At 46.9% G+C, this 15,549-nt stretch overlaps 1 protein-coding gene across 1 annotated transcript in view; it reads right to left on the bottom strand.

Moving 5' to 3' along the window:
* LOC138296893 (solute carrier family 22 member 7-like) overlaps positions 1-15,549 on the bottom strand; it is a 178,281-nt gene that overhangs the window by 73,037 nt on the left and 89,695 nt on the right. The window contains exon 4 of the mRNA XM_069236388.1: positions 5,594-5,748. Within this exon, the coding sequence (XP_069092489.1) occupies positions 5,594-5,748 (155 nt within the window). The remainder of the gene's footprint in view (positions 1-5,593; positions 5,749-15,549) is intronic.

Below are 15,549 nucleotides of genomic sequence, written 5' to 3' on the forward strand. Positions count from 1 at the left end.
GATTGGCAAAAGGCTTTTTTAGAAGAGGAATCACTCCGCAGGCCGGGACAGATGTTGACTTCAGGGAACTGTTGCAAAGCCGAGTTACTACTGGGGCAATAGAAGTGATAAATAATCGAAATAGGGCTGGAGGAACCGGGCTCAAGGGAGAGCCAGATACACAGTGAAGTTGGACAGACTGAGTTTCAGCCAAGGAGAGGGGCTCCGATTTATTCATGGAGCAGGACACAGTGGTATTTAAATATAGGCAACGCTGAATATCCTGCTGCTAGATACAATGTCACAACTCATGTAGCCTAAAACAGTCACTTCCTTCTAATTAATTATACCTTCAAATTGATCAAGTACACCAGTGGTTCCCAACCATTTGATTTCTGCAGACCACCACTTTATCATTACTGGAAGCCAGGGACCACCACTGAGCCACTTGGTATTGGAAGACAGGGACTCCGGTGTGGTGGGTAATATGGTACTTACGCCTTATACCAGGTATCCCTTATTATTGTAGTGTAGTCAGTGTCTAGAAGCCAGGCTCTCTAGGGGTAGCTGTGGATGAGCAGCCAAGGCTTATCTAGAAGACATACAAAGCTCATGCAATACAACTGTAGTCACTTAGGGGCATATTTATACTCTGTTTGCGCCGGAATTGCGTCGTTTTTTTTATGCAAATCCGACGCAAAGCTAACTCCATATTTATACTTTGGCGTTAGACCCGTCTAGAGTCAGAGATCTTGGAGTTTGCGTCATTTTTTAGCGTGGACCTACCTTGCGTTAATGATATGCAAGGTAGGCGTTCCCGTCTAAAAAATGACTCCAAGGCATGTGCGCCTTATTTAAACTCCCGTGCAAAAATGGCGCACGGGAGTGGGCGGGTCAAAAAAAATGACGTCCAGCCGCTTTTGCGTCATTTTTTAGCGCCTGGTCAGGGCAGGTGTTAAGGGACCTGTGGGCTCGGAAGGAGCCCAGAGGTGCCCTCCCATGCCCCCAGGGACACCCCCTGCCACCCTTGCCTACCCCAGGAGGACACCCAAGGATGGAGGGACCCATCCCAGGGAACTTAAGGTAAGTTCAGGTAAGTAATTTTTTTTTTTTATGTGGCATAGGGGGGCCTGATTTGTGCCCCCTTACATGCCACTATGCCCAATGACCATGCCCAGGGGACAGAAGTCCCCTGGGCATGGCCATTGGGCAAGGGGGCATGACTCCTGTCTTTGCAAAGACAGGAGTCATGTCAATGGAGGGTGGGAGTAAAAATAAATGGCGCTAATCGGGTTGAGGCAGATTTTTTGCATCAGACCAACTTGCCCCATTTTTTGACGCCCAAGCTCCATTTTCCCCTACGCCGGCGCTGCCTGGTGTGGGTCATTTTTTTTGACGCACAGCAGTCAGCTCTGCCGGCTAACGTCATTCCATAAATAAGGCGCCCGCATGGCACTTTGGAATGGCGTTAGCCGGCGTTAACATTTTTGACGCACAACTGCGTTGGCGCAGTTGTGTGTCAAAAAGTATAAATATGGCCCCTAGTACTTACACACATGACCAAAACACTCAGTGTTACAAAAATAAAGGTACTTTATTTTGCTGACACAAATACCCAAAATACCATAGAGGCTATACTCCCTTAGGAGGTAATTACTACACAAATTATATACACTAGTATGCAGAAATAGGCATAAAAACAGTTAGAAAACAGTGTAATTAGTGAAAATCACAATAGAGAGAAATGGCCCTAGAGGGAGCACAAACCATATACTAAAAAAATGGAATGCGAAGGTCGGTCCCCCATCTAGGTAAGTGTAGTGTGTAGAGGGGAGTTGGGAGAAGGGAAAGCCCAAAGGTAAGAACTACAACCCACCCGAGCGACCAGGAAAACAGGAGTAAATCACAGTACGTTTCCCAGAACAAACACAGACAAGTAAAGAAGAATAATGCAAAACCCAGAAGAGACTGCAAGACACCAACAGTGGATCCTGGACAATAAGACCTATGGAAGATGGGGACCAAGTCCAAGAGGCACAGCAGAGTCTAGGAAGAGCAGGAGCCCCTACCCACCAGGATGAAGGTGCAAGAAGTGAACCACCGGTGAAGACAAAGAATCAGCACTTCACCCAAGAAGACAAAGTCAGGTTCCTGGAGGATGCAGGTAATGTCCCACGCTGGAAGGAGGATTGCAGTCGGGCTTGCGTCTTCGTGTTCCGCCAGCAAGCCTTGGCACACGCAAAACTAGCGGTTAGCAGAAGTGAAACTGCCGGGGACCAAGAAGGACCAGGTAGACTCTACCCAGGAGAGGGAATCAGAGGTGGCCCTCAGCAACATAGAGAGCCCACAGAAGCCCAGGCAGCACCCACAGGAGTCCCACAGGACGGGGACAGGAGAGTTGCAGAAGAAGCCCATACAGCACTACGAAAAGGGTGCCCACGGCGCAGGAGAACCACTCAGAGGTGTGTGTCACAGGATGGAATGCTGGGGGCTAGAGCTTCAGAAAGCCTAAAGATTTCATAGAAAGGATGCCAACAAGCCTTGGCAGCTGCAAAGGACGCGGTGCACAAGGGCTTACCTCCACCCAAGTTGGGCAGCTGGAAGAGGGGACCGTCGGGACCACTTTGGTCCATCACCAGTGATGCAACATCCAGGCAACTCGGCAGGAGAGGGGATCCACGCAGCTGGTCATTGATGCAGTTGGTGCCTGCAGAAGTAGGGGAGTGACTCCTTCACCCCAAGGGAGATTCCTTCTTTCTTCTGAAGCAGGCTGAATATGGGCTGTCCTCAGAGGATGCACAAATGGGGAAATGTTGCAGTTGCTGGAAGGAGCTAGAGATACAGGGGCATATTTATACTCCGTTTGCGCCGAATTTGCGTTGTTTTTTTCGACGCAAATTCGACGCAAAACTAACTCCATATTTATACTTTGGCGTTAGACGCGTCTAGCGCCAAAGTTCATGGAGTTAGCGTCATTTTTTTGCGTGAACACCTTCCTTGCGTTAATGATATGCAAGGTAGGCGTTCCCGTCTTAAAAAATGACTGCGATGCATATGCGTCGTATTTATACTCCTGGGCAAAAATGACGCCCGAGAGTGGGCGGGTCTAAAAAACCCGCATTTGCGCCGGATTTTAGCGCCTGGGTCAGGGCAGGCGTTAAGGGACCTGTGGGCTCAGAATGAGCCCAGAGGTGCCCTCCCCTGCCCCCAGGGACAACCCCTGCCACCCTTGCCCACCCCAGGAGGACACCCAAGGATGGAGGGACCCACCCCAGGGACATTAAGGTAAGTCCAGGTAAGTATTTATTTTTTTTTTTTTTTTGTGGCATAGGGGGGCCTGATTTGTGCCCCCCTACATGCCACTATGCCCAATGACCATGCCCAGGGGACAGAAGTCCCCTGGGCATGGCCATTGGGCAAGGGGGCATGACTCCTGTCTTTGCTAAGACAGGAGTCATTTCAATGGGGGATGGGCGTCGTAAAAAAATGGCGCAAATCGGGTTGTGGCGATTTTTTTGCCTCAGCCTGACTTGCACCATTTGTGGACGCCCATACGCCATTTTCCCCCTACGCCGGCGCTGCCTGGTGTACGTCGTTTTTTTTTAACGCACACCAGACAGCGCCGGCGGCTAACGCCGGCTAACGTCATTGAATAAATACTGCGCCCGCATGGCGCTTCAGAATGGCGTTAGCCGGCGCTAATTTTTTTGGCGCAAAACTGCGTTAGCGCAGTTTTGCGTCAAAAAGTATAAATATGGGCCACAATGTTGCAGAAGGCGTCTTGCATCTTTGTTGCAGCTTGTAGGGTCCTGAAGGGCCCAGATGCAGTTTCTTCGGTTAGAAGTCGAAGTGAAGGGTGCATAGGATTCCTGCTAGAGTCTTGCAATCCGAATCTGAGGAACCACCCAAGAGAGATACCCTAAATAGCCCTGAAAGGGGGATTGGTCACCTAGCTGGGTGCCCATCTATTAGGAGGGGGCTCTGACATCACCTGCTGGCACTGGCCATTCAGATGCTCCCAGAGTTCCCTGCCAACCTTGAATCCAAGATGGCAAAACCCAGGGACCCTCTGGAGGAGCTCTGAGCACGACCCCTGGGGTGGTGATGAACAGGGGAGTGGTCACTCTCCTTTCCTTTGTCCAGTTTCGTGCCAGAGCAGAGACTGGGGGTCCCTGAACTGGTGTGGACTGGTTTGTGCAAGGAGGGCACAAAATGTGCCCTTCAAAGCATTACGAGTGGCTTGGGGAGGCTACCCCTCCCAAGCCTGTAACACCTATTTCCAAAGGGGAGTTTGTGCAACACCCCTCTCCCAAAGGAAATCCTTTGTTCTACCTTCCTGGGCTCAAGCTGCTCGAGCAACAGGAGGGCAGAAACCTGTCTGTGAGGTGGCAGCAGCTGGGGCTGCCTGGAAAACCTCAGAAGGCTGTTGTAGCAATGCTGGGGGTCCTCCAAGGAGCCCCCAGAGTGCACGGAATCATACAACCAATACTTGCAAAAGTATTGGGGTATGATTCCGACATGTTTGCCAAACATGCCTAGGTTCGGATTTACCATTATGTAGCTGGACATAGGTAGCGACCTATGTCCAGTACACGTGTAAAATGGCGTCCCTGCATTCACAAAGTCCAGGAAAATGGTTCTGGAGTTTGTGGGGGTACCTCTGCTAGTGCATGGGTGCCTTCACACACAGGTAGATGCACCCTGGCCTCTGGGCTGAGAGGGCCCAACATAGGGGTGACTTATAGTGACCTGCTGTAGTGATCTCTAGTGAAAACGGGTGCATGCACCCGGTTCACGCAGACTGCAATGGCAGGCCTGCAGAACCATTTGCATGGGCTCCCTATGGGTGGCAGAATAACTCCTGCAGCCCACAGGGATCCCCTGGGATCCCCATGCCCTACGTACCTAGGTACCATATACTAGGGACTTATATGGGGGCACCAGTATGCCAATTGTGGGATGACATACAGTGGTAACAGTTAGCAACAACCACATTTCAGGGAGAGAGCATAACTACTGGGGTCCTGGATAGCAGGATCCCAGTAGACACAGTCAAACACACTGACAGGCCAAAAGTGGGGGTAACCAAGCTAGAAAGAGGCTACTTTCCTACATCCAGCCTAAACATGGTCGATAATTTGAAACGCAATATAATACACAAAAAGTACAGAAACAAGAGTTTATCAAACAGATATACAACTGATAACACATTTTATTTAATTTGCAAAGTTAAAAAACTAAAATAAAAAAATAATTTTATTAGGAAGTTTCTAAGTTCAATTGAAGGCGCACATCGTCCATACTATATTGTGTTTGATGCACCCGCAATGCTCCCACGAGTCAATATGACGATACAAATTTAACTTTTAGCCTCCAATTCCAAATTCCGTGACATTTACAGTACGTTTTATTATTTTTATTTTTATTTATTTTCAATTGTACATTTATCTATATATACTTTATCTATATATACTTTATTCATCTGTTAATATTATCTAATTTTCTAGGAAGTCGTGGACCCCACTGAGGAGGCTTTGCGGATCCCATGGGTACCCGGACCACAGGTTGGGCACCACTGATGTACACATAAAACCCCCAGATCTTCTTTACTTACTTAAAGCCACAGTGATGATAGACAGTCCAGAAAGGGAGACCCCAGAAAGAGACCGGAACACTGCAAGCATGGGGTAATTGATGGAGGCCGCGGCGGCCATCCCGAACACCAGAGTGAAGACAAAGCACACAAAGAGCATCGTGCGTCGACCAAACCTGGAAAGAAGCACATCAAAGCAAATTTGTTTTGGACCACTTATGCTCTGCAAATCATGATGAACTCATGAGATACCCTTCTTCTGGGGCCTGAAAACGAGAAACCGGGCAAGAAGACAATCTAAACGTGTATTTACTTCCCAGTTATATAAGGAGGTACCTACCTGCTTCTCCCTGTTAGAGGCTTTTTCACATTCATTGGAATGATTGCTACATTCTACATTCTGCTGTTCATAAACACCAATACGGTCCCCTCGCAGCAGTTTGCTTATAAAAGGCAGTCGTGTCTTTAAAGAGATGGGAAGGGAGGACGGTGATGGCACCACCACAGTCATACACTGACAGCATTATTGACCTGAGCATCACTGACAGGCTCAGTGGTCAGTGATGGCACATTACCTTCATCACAAAGGTGCCTAGCTCTAGAACCATTGTAGCTGGACCAGGCCCCATTGGGCAGAATTATCTTTCATTAAACAATTTTAGACCTTCAGATTAACTTATTTTCATTAGGGTTTACCAGGATCCCAGACTTCAGTATGCGAGAACCCTTTTCAGAGAGCCACGGTGACGCAAGTCTTGCTGAGCCCAACCGTGATGGTTGAGGTCTCTTTCTCCTTATGTTCCGGGGTCCGACATACTGTGGATCCTGCTCAGCTAGGGCGAGTAACCCTTCTGCACTTGACTCTCAGAGGTAGCTGTGGTTGAGTAATCAAGGGGATGTAGATATAGGTCAGTGAACACGATTCAGAGCTCAAAGTGCAAACTGTACGAACAATAAATCAATGTCCAGCCAAATTCTTGGTTTTATAAGAAAAGTAGTATATTTTTTCTAATTGTACATATGCAATGAAGTACAACATTCAGAAGCAACAACATAATGCCCCCTTGAAGTCGAGGCACTAGTAGCTTTCAGGCAAATCCCTTTCCTACCCTCCCTTATGGGGTGTGTTCTGGGTTATTCCTCATTTACTGGTGGCCCCATCCAGGGAATACAGACTATTAGGCCATACTCAAGAATTCTCCTTTTGACTCTTCAGGAATTAATCGAAAGTGTCCATGGTGCAGCAGCATCTTTAGCAGCAAGTCCCCCCGGGACCGGAAGTCCCGGTTTCAGTCGTACCCGCTCCAGCGGTATGGCAGTGTTCAGCGATGCAGCGAGTCCCTCTCCTCAGGTGCTCCCAAGTCTGGATCCTGTACGGCGAGGTTGAACTGCTCACGATGGACGCAGCAGCACTTGGAGGCACCGGGTCTTCCTGTCGAGCAGCGCTGCTAGTCGAGTCCGTTTCTAGTGATGCTAGGTGCTCCCGCTTGGTGGACACAAAACCCAAGTTGCTCTTCTCCTCACAAATGGGGTTGTCGGGTTGAATTTTTACGTTGGGGTTCTGCTTCTTTCGAAGTGGGCACTTCTCCTTTTCATCTTCCTTCATGAAAGAGGTCTGTCACGGCAGACATGACTCCAAAGCTATTTGTCCCACACCACCACTCACGGAAGTCACCAGAGTTCACACCTGGATGTCAGCGACAGTAATATATACATCAAAATGTTAACGCCAAACCCCCAGCCCTACTCTTTATGATTCTTCTATCAGCCCCATCTTCCTTCCAGAGACGTGCCCAGGCCTTTTTCCTGTGATCTAGCACTGATTCAGCGAGCAGCCTTTTGAGATGTAAACGTCTCTTCCTTTGACCCCCAGCGTTTCCGCACCCAGCTCACAGAAATTTAGCGATAAACAAATCTGCCTGAGGGGTTCCTCTCCTTCTCATGTTTTTACCAGGCTGGCCCGGGCTTCCCAAAATGTAACCCCGGGACCTCCATACAATGTACCAATGCAGGCACACTCACTCAGTGTATATTCACAGCACACGTTCTGTTCAGCACTAGTACCTCTATGCATTGTACCCTCTCGTTCGGCATGCACACTTAGGCCCATATTTATACTCCTTTGCGCTGAATGTGTCATATTTGTTTTTACTCAAATTGTGCACAAACCTAACTCCATATTTACATTTTGACATTAAACACGTCTAATGGCAAAATATAGGAGTTTGCACCTTTTTTTTAGATGAGTGAACCTACCTTGCGCCAATGAGATGCAAGGTAGGCGTTCTCATCTAAAAAATGGTGCTAACCCCATAGTCCCATATTTATCCCCCATACTAAAATGACGCATGGGTGGGAGTAGGGCCAAAATAATGGTGCAAAGCTTGCTTTGCACCATTATTTAATGCCTGGGTCAGGCCAGGCATTGGTGGACCTGTGGACCGATTTCCATGGTTAAACACCATGGAATGGGTCCATAGGTGCCCTACCCAAGCCCCAGGAGAGCCCCCACCAGAGGGACACCCGAGGATGGGGGACCTAATTCGGGGCCCTCTGCATTGCACAGGGTGCTATGGCCATGCCCAGGGGACACTTGTCCCCTGTGCAGGCCATTGGGGTGGTGGGCATGACTTCTGTCTTTCTTAAGACAGGAGTAATGTTTTTGGTGGTTGTGCGCCAGGAAATGGCGCTAGTCTGGTTAAAGGCACTTATTTTTGCTAACCAGGCAAGCGTCATTTTCTGACTCACAACCCCCTCCTTCCCTACCACCACCCCTACCCGACAAGCATCTTTTTTTAAGACGCTAGCTCAAGTTTAGCGCAAGCTTGCGCCTTACTATTAATACGGCGCCCGGCTGGCATTGTTAAATGGCACAAGCCGGCGCTATACTTTTTGGTGCAAAACTGTGTTCCCACAGTTTTGCACCAAAAAGTGTAAATTCTGGCTTTTGTGCGTGCGCACTGTTCAGCAATGATGCTTTACTGTCTTTAACAAGGGTGTGTAAGTTCCAAACACAGGCACTACCAACACACACACTCACTTTGCTTGTGATGCTTGTCGGGTAGGGGTGGTGGTAGGGAAGGAGGGGGTTGTGAGTCAGAAAATGACGCTCATGTCGGGTCAGATGTAAGAAAGGATTTAGCATTTCTTAATGGACTGAACCGCATCTGTTTTATGGACTGTACCATGTAGAAATCGCATTTTGCGATTCCCTTATTAGGAAATCACAAATAGGAACATTTCACTCACTTTGTGCATGCTGCACTCTACATCTGCCGGATGTAGGCAAAGTGTGAGTTTAGCACACACACATGAGTGGAACATTTACAAAGGTAAGTGACCCGTAGGCCTCACTCCAGTGACATAGGTTACGAAGGTCCTGTTCACTACTACCGATCACTACACGGTATGCTGCCACTACAGCATTGCTGTTGCTTAACTCCTGGTGAAGGCGGTAGCCTTCCACCACTATGGGCGAAGCACTTTGGATGCTCCTCCCGGTCCCGGTGAGACAGGCCTATGTCATGGCGCACATGCATGATCCGTGTTCACCTGCATTAGGGATCCAGACAGCAGTGCAGTTGGACCCTGGGGGGGGGGGTACACTTCTCTTACAACGCAGAGGACTTTTCCGTCCCCGATTCATTAACATGTTGCACTTTCTTACCTCTTGGTCTTTGATTTGTGTGGTGTCCTGTATCCTTGTTACACTATTGCTTGTCCGTGTATTGTTTTATAGAATTGCAGTTTTGTGTCATAATTATGCAGTTCTCTTTTAACAGAGATCTCAAGTTTTGAATAACTCCAGGTGTAACGCAATTGATTTTCAGTGGAATACCAGGAAGTGACTGTTGTCTGGTGTTGGACTTCAAAGGAAGTGATAGCACACAACGTGTGCTCTTGGGCACATCCCAGGCAGGACCTTGCATCAGTAAAGTAATTAAAACAGGTCTATCAAACGAAATACACTCCACATAGGCTCTGATTTTAAGGCAAAATGAGGGAAATGTGTGACGCATAAAATGGACCCCATTACTGCTCGGCCAGTTGGGGATCAGGACCCATTTGTCTTACAGGGTAAACTCCAGCCTCGCCCTTTCGCAGCTCTGAAAGCAAAACGGGGACTAGAGAAGGAGACCACTCGATAAATCAAGGGCCTGATGTACGAAATTCCTATTTTGCATTTCCTAAATAGTGAACCCTAAGAAACCACTATTTAGGAAATGCAAAATGGAATGTACAAAAATAGAGATTTCCTAGTAGTGACTCCTACATAGTAGGAATCGCTTTTAGGAAATGCTATACCATAGGTTCCTATGGCCCTAAAAGCCCATAGGTACGAATGGTTTTGCATTTCCACATGTGCGATATCTTGATAGGAAATCACAAATTAGGAAATGCAAAACCAAGGATGCCTATGGCCTACAACCCCCCTTGATGCACCCCAAGAAAAAGTGGTGCTCATGTCGGGTCAGATGTAAGAAAGGATTTAGCATTTCTTAATGGACTGAACCGCATCTGTTTTATGGACTGTACCATGTAGAAATCGCATTTTGCGATTCCCTTATTAGGAAATCACAAATAGGAATTTCCTATTTCCTATTTCCTAAGCACATGTAGAAAGCACTTCCTAAATGTGAAAGGGACATTTAGGAAATGCTATTACCATCGATGCCAAGTCGATGGTAACCATGTGCAATTTTGAAAAATGCATCTGAATGCATTTTTTAGGTGCCATTTAGCACGCACATGCTCTATGGCATTTGTGTGCTTTACATGTGACAACATGTGGGGTGCCTCTAGGGAGCCATCGGCCTCTAGGCTTAGAAGCCACCCACAGCTGGGGCAAATAAAGGAGTGTCTGGGACCCATTCACAGGGAAGAACAAACAGACAGGCTGTCGGTATAAGACAGAATGAACCCAATTAGCTGGTAGGAACAGAGCTCACAAAAAATATTTAGAGTACATGTCAACTTGGAGTCAGGGAAAGGTTCTCACAAGTCAAACACTTGCTGATAGAAAGGAGAATGCACATTTCAGTGGTAAAAAGGCTCAAGTCTGTTTGTACAGAATGAGGAGAGACAGCACCCATTGTCCACTGCAAATCAGTTGTTGCAGATGCAAGCCCTGCTTAAAGACAACCCCTGACTCCAACTAAAGCCCTTCCAGGCCTTTGCCATGACACTACTCATGCTGGCCCCACACTCGCTGAAATGAAGAGCTTTCAATCTTAAGATAAGGTTTTGAGATGTGTGGACTTATCCAGGGAGTTCGGCAATGTTCCCAAACATATGTTAGTGTGTTAGTATGTGGTTAGTCAGTAAATAGAAATCAGAATTAAAAAACAAAAATCAGAAACATGCTAAGAAACTATATAGAGAAAAAAAAACACAAGCAAATCCATAGAGAAGGACGTGAAAGCAGGCCAAAGGAAAGTAGAGAAAGTCTCATCTTCTCTTGTCTACCAATACCTGTGAGATTAGGAAGGATAACACTTCCACGGGCTTGCCCCTTACAAGGCTGAAGGGCTTTTATCATTTGCGTCGACATAAATATTAATTTTATCCTTTCGCAGTTTTGAGTTCTGTTGCCGGAGCAGATAGAGTCTCCATCTAGCACTTATTAAACTCAGCTGGAGGAGGGCTTGATCTTTCTTAGTGAAAGATGATCCCAGCAGTGAAGTAGAAAAGCATCAGGCATTTCCTGTCTCAAATCCTATCTCAGTTCCTAAAAGTGCAATTTGTTCTGTTTGCTATACAGGGTAATTGTAACATATCCTCACAAAAAGTAAAAATGTGCCACCAAATTTCTCCTAAAGCTGGACTCACAAGAAGCCAGCATCTTCCAACTCTTTTCTTTAAACTCATGTAGGGGCAAAAATGTCTGACCCCCGTTGCGTCACGCTTGCACCACGCAATAGGTGCAGTCACGACACAGCTTAAAAGAGAGACTTATGAAGCCACACATGGCCCTTTGTGTTGCTCTGAGTGGCCCCATAATTCTGGAGTAAAGAAATGCTGCGCAAATTGCTGCATTGAGTTACTCTGCCTTGGGAAGGTGTTGCGTGGGGGTTCCCATGATTTCTTATGCATTCACAGATTTACCAGAACTGGTAGACCTATGACTGCACAAAAGATACGCCTCCTCAGGGGAGGCGTAGCGAGGAGAAATATCTTTATTTCTCTTCATCTTTCGTCTGTCCATGTTTGCTGCATTCTGCAGAATGAATCTGCCCGTCAGGATTGTTTTTGTGCGGAAAGGTGCCACCATGGTGCAAGGTCGTCTGCTTTTGCACTCAGGACCAAATTGTGCACCAGCACAGGGGGAAAGGACAGGAATGCACCATCTTTTATAAATATTGTGCATTCCTGCCCTTTCCCATTAATGCAGGGCAGTGCAGCAAAAAGACTTGCAATGCTGCCCTATGCCACCTCCCCATAAATAAGGCCCTCTGTGTATACAGATAGCTCTAATTGTAGTCTGATGGATAGATGCTGGCCCTAGTTCAGCCCACAGAAATTATAACACTTTTGTAGGAGGCTGGCCTGGTTTGTAGTGGGTACCTAAGGTACTTACACCTTATACCAGGTCCATTTATCCCTTATTAGTGAAATGTAGTCAGTGTCTAGAAGCCAGGCTCTCTAGGGGTAGTGTGGATGAGCAGCCAAGGTTTATCTAGGAGGCATGCAAAGCTCATGCAATACCACTGTAGTCACACAGTACTCACACACATGAAAGAACATACTCATTGTTACAAAAATAAAGGTACTTTATTTTGGTGACACAAATGCCAAAAATACCTTAGAGAGTATACTCACTTAGGAGGTAAGCATTATACACAGTATATACACTAAAATGCAGAATTAGCTGAAAAAACAGTATCCTTCTTCTGCAGCCCTTTTTTCCCCCATTTTTTGTTTTTTTAACAAAACTTTTGCTGTGTTTTGGATAATTTATTGGTGTTCTGCAGCGGAACCCACAAATTCTGGGTCGCTAGGATGTTGTGAAAAAAGGATGAAAATTTGGTGTGGGTAGCTTATGTAACAAAAGGTTATGTGGGTCTAAGCGCGAACTGCCCCAAATAGCCAAAAAAAGGCCTTGCACCTGAGGGGGAAAAGGCGTGGCAGCGAAGGGGTTAAATGAAATAATTTCCAAGATGGGTGTTTTTGCATGCACAGCGATCTTGGAATTCTGTGTCTTTATGCAAAAGAAAAAGCACTGCAAGTTGACACCTGTGTGCAAACTCGTGCACGTTGGCAAACTTGGAATGATTTTTCGGGATGAAAAAAACATTACTAGGTGGCTGCATGCGTTTGTACGCACGGTGGCCATTTTGGAATTACTTTTCTGTTACTTTAAATAAAATAATTACAAGATAGCCCCCTTAAATGTGCATACATGGTGACCATCTAGGGCAAAAAAGTGTTGGCAAAGCCAGATCTGCACCTGGAGCCTCAAAAGTAGGCACTGTACATCCCTGGCTATCACTTTAGAAAGCGTTAGCATGAAGCATTCAATCGTAATTGAGTACTAAAACCTTTTAAGAAGATATGTTTTTTTTTAATTGGATTTTATCAATTGTGTGTATATGTACATTATTACAGCTAAGATACTCATTGGAAAAGGGGCCAAATCATATGCTTTTAGAAGAATGTCTCCATTTTCTAAATATTAGGTGTTCTTATTTTCCAATCTAATTTTATTCAATTTATCGATCTCGAAAAGACAAAAGGACAATTTTGCTTTGGCAGGAGTATCGCATTCCAGCAGCGAGCACCCAACTCATTGGGCCACCTTGGTAGGTTGCAGAACCAGTCTGCATTACAACCTGTGAAAAGATATATGCAAAGTACAACAAAGTGTGGGAAAGCTTATTTGCATTTTTCTCAACTGCAGAATAGCTCTACCCTATTCAGATATTTTTATCTGTTTTATGAGCTGGTAAAAAGGGAAAAACTGGCAAGACGTGTGAAATGCGACATATTGTCTTGGGGTAACTGTAACTGCTGCAGCCATGTTTTCTACCTCGTTTTAATCATGTCTGTGACATTTAGAGCCTTGTTCTCACATCATGGCTGTAGGAGGCTGGACTGGCTTGTAGTGAGTACCAAGGGGTACTTGCACCTTGCACCAGGCCCAGTTATCCCTTATTAGTGTATAGGGGTGTCTAGCAGCTTAGGCTGATAGATAATGGTAGCTTAGCAGAGCAGCTTAGGCTGAACTAGGAGACGTGTGAAGCTACTACAGTACCACTTAGTGTCATATGCACAATATCATAAGAAAACACAATACACAGTTATACTAAAAATAAAGGTACTTTATTTTTATGACAATATGCCAAAAGTATCTCAGTGAGTGCCCTCAGTATGAGGATAGCAAATATACACAAGATATATGTACACAATACCAAAATATGCAGTAATAGTATTAGAAAACAGTGCAAACAATGTATAGTTACAATAGGATGCAATGGGGAAACATAGGGATAGGGGCAACACAAACCATATACTCCAAAAGTGGAATGCGAACCACGAATGGACCCCAAACCTATGTGACCTTGTAGAGGGTCGCTGGGACTATTAGAAAATAGTAAGGGTTAGAAAAATAGCCCACCCCAAGACCCTGAAAAGTGAGTGCAAAGTGCACTAAAGTTCCCCAAAGGACATAGAAGTCGTGATAGGGGAATTCTGCAGGAAAGACACAAACCAACAATGCAACAATGATGGATTTCCAGTCGAGGGTACCTGTGGAACAAGGGGACCAAGTCCAAAAGTCACAAGCAAGTCGGAGATGGGCAGATGCCCAGGAAATGCCAGCTGTGGGTGCAAAGGAGCTGCTACTGGACAGTAGAAGCTGTGATTTCTGCAGGAACGACAAGGGCTAGAGACTTCCCCTTTGGAGGATGGATCCCCCACGCCGTGGAGAGTCGTGCAGAAGTGTTTTCCCGCCGAAAGACCGCCAACAAGCCTTGCTAGCTGCAAATCGTGCGGTTAGTGTTTTTGGATGCTGCTGTGGCCCAGGAGGGACCAGGATGTCGCCAATTGTGTCTGGGGATAGAGGGGGCGTCGAGCAAGACAAGGAGCCCTCTCAGCAGCAGGCAGCACCCGCAGAAGTGCCAGAAACAGGCACAACAAGGATGCGTGAAACAGTGCTCACCCGAAGTCACACAAAGGAGTCCCACGTCACCGGAGGACAACTTAGGAGGTCGTGCAATGCAGGTTAGAGTGCCGTGGACCCAGGCTGGACTGTGAACAAAGGATTTCCGCCGGAAGTGCACGGAGGCCGGAGTAGCTGCAAAAGTCGCGGTTCCCAGCAATGCAGTCTGGCGTGGGGAGGCAAGGACTTACCTCCACCAAACTTGGACTGAAGAGTCACTGGACTGTGGGAGTCACTTGGACAGAGTTGCTGGATTCAAGGGACCTCGCTCGTCATGCTGAGAGGAAACCCAAGGTACCGGTGATGCAGTTCTTTTGTGCCTGCGGTTGCAGGGGGACGATTCCGTCGACCCACGGGAGATTTCTTCAGAGCTTCTAGTGCAGAGAGGAGGCAGACTACCCCCACAGCATGCACCACCAGGAAAACAGTTGAGAAGGCGGCAGGATCAGCGTTACAGAGTTGCAGTAGTCGTCTTCGCTACTATGTTGCAGTTTTGCAGGCTTCCAGCACGGTCAGCAGTCGATTCCTTGGCAGAAGGTGAAGAGAGAGATGCAGAGGAACTCGGATGAGCTCTTGCATTCGTTATCTAAGGAATCCCAAGAGACATAGACCCTAAATAGCCAGAAAAGAGGGTTTGGCTACCTAGGAGAGAGGATAGGCTAGCAACACCTGAAGGAGCCTATCAGCAGGAGTCTCTGATGTCACCTGATGGCACTGGCCACTCAGAGCAGTCCAGTGTGCCAGCAGCACCTCTGTTTCCAAGATGGCAGAGGTCTGGAGCACACTGGAGGAGCTCTGGACACCTCCCAGGGGAGGTGCA

This window comes from Pleurodeles waltl, chromosome 5 (assembly GCF_031143425.1).
Source record: "Pleurodeles waltl isolate 20211129_DDA chromosome 5, aPleWal1.hap1.20221129, whole genome shotgun sequence".
Taxonomy (NCBI): Eukaryota; Metazoa; Chordata; class Amphibia; order Caudata; family Salamandridae; genus Pleurodeles; species Pleurodeles waltl.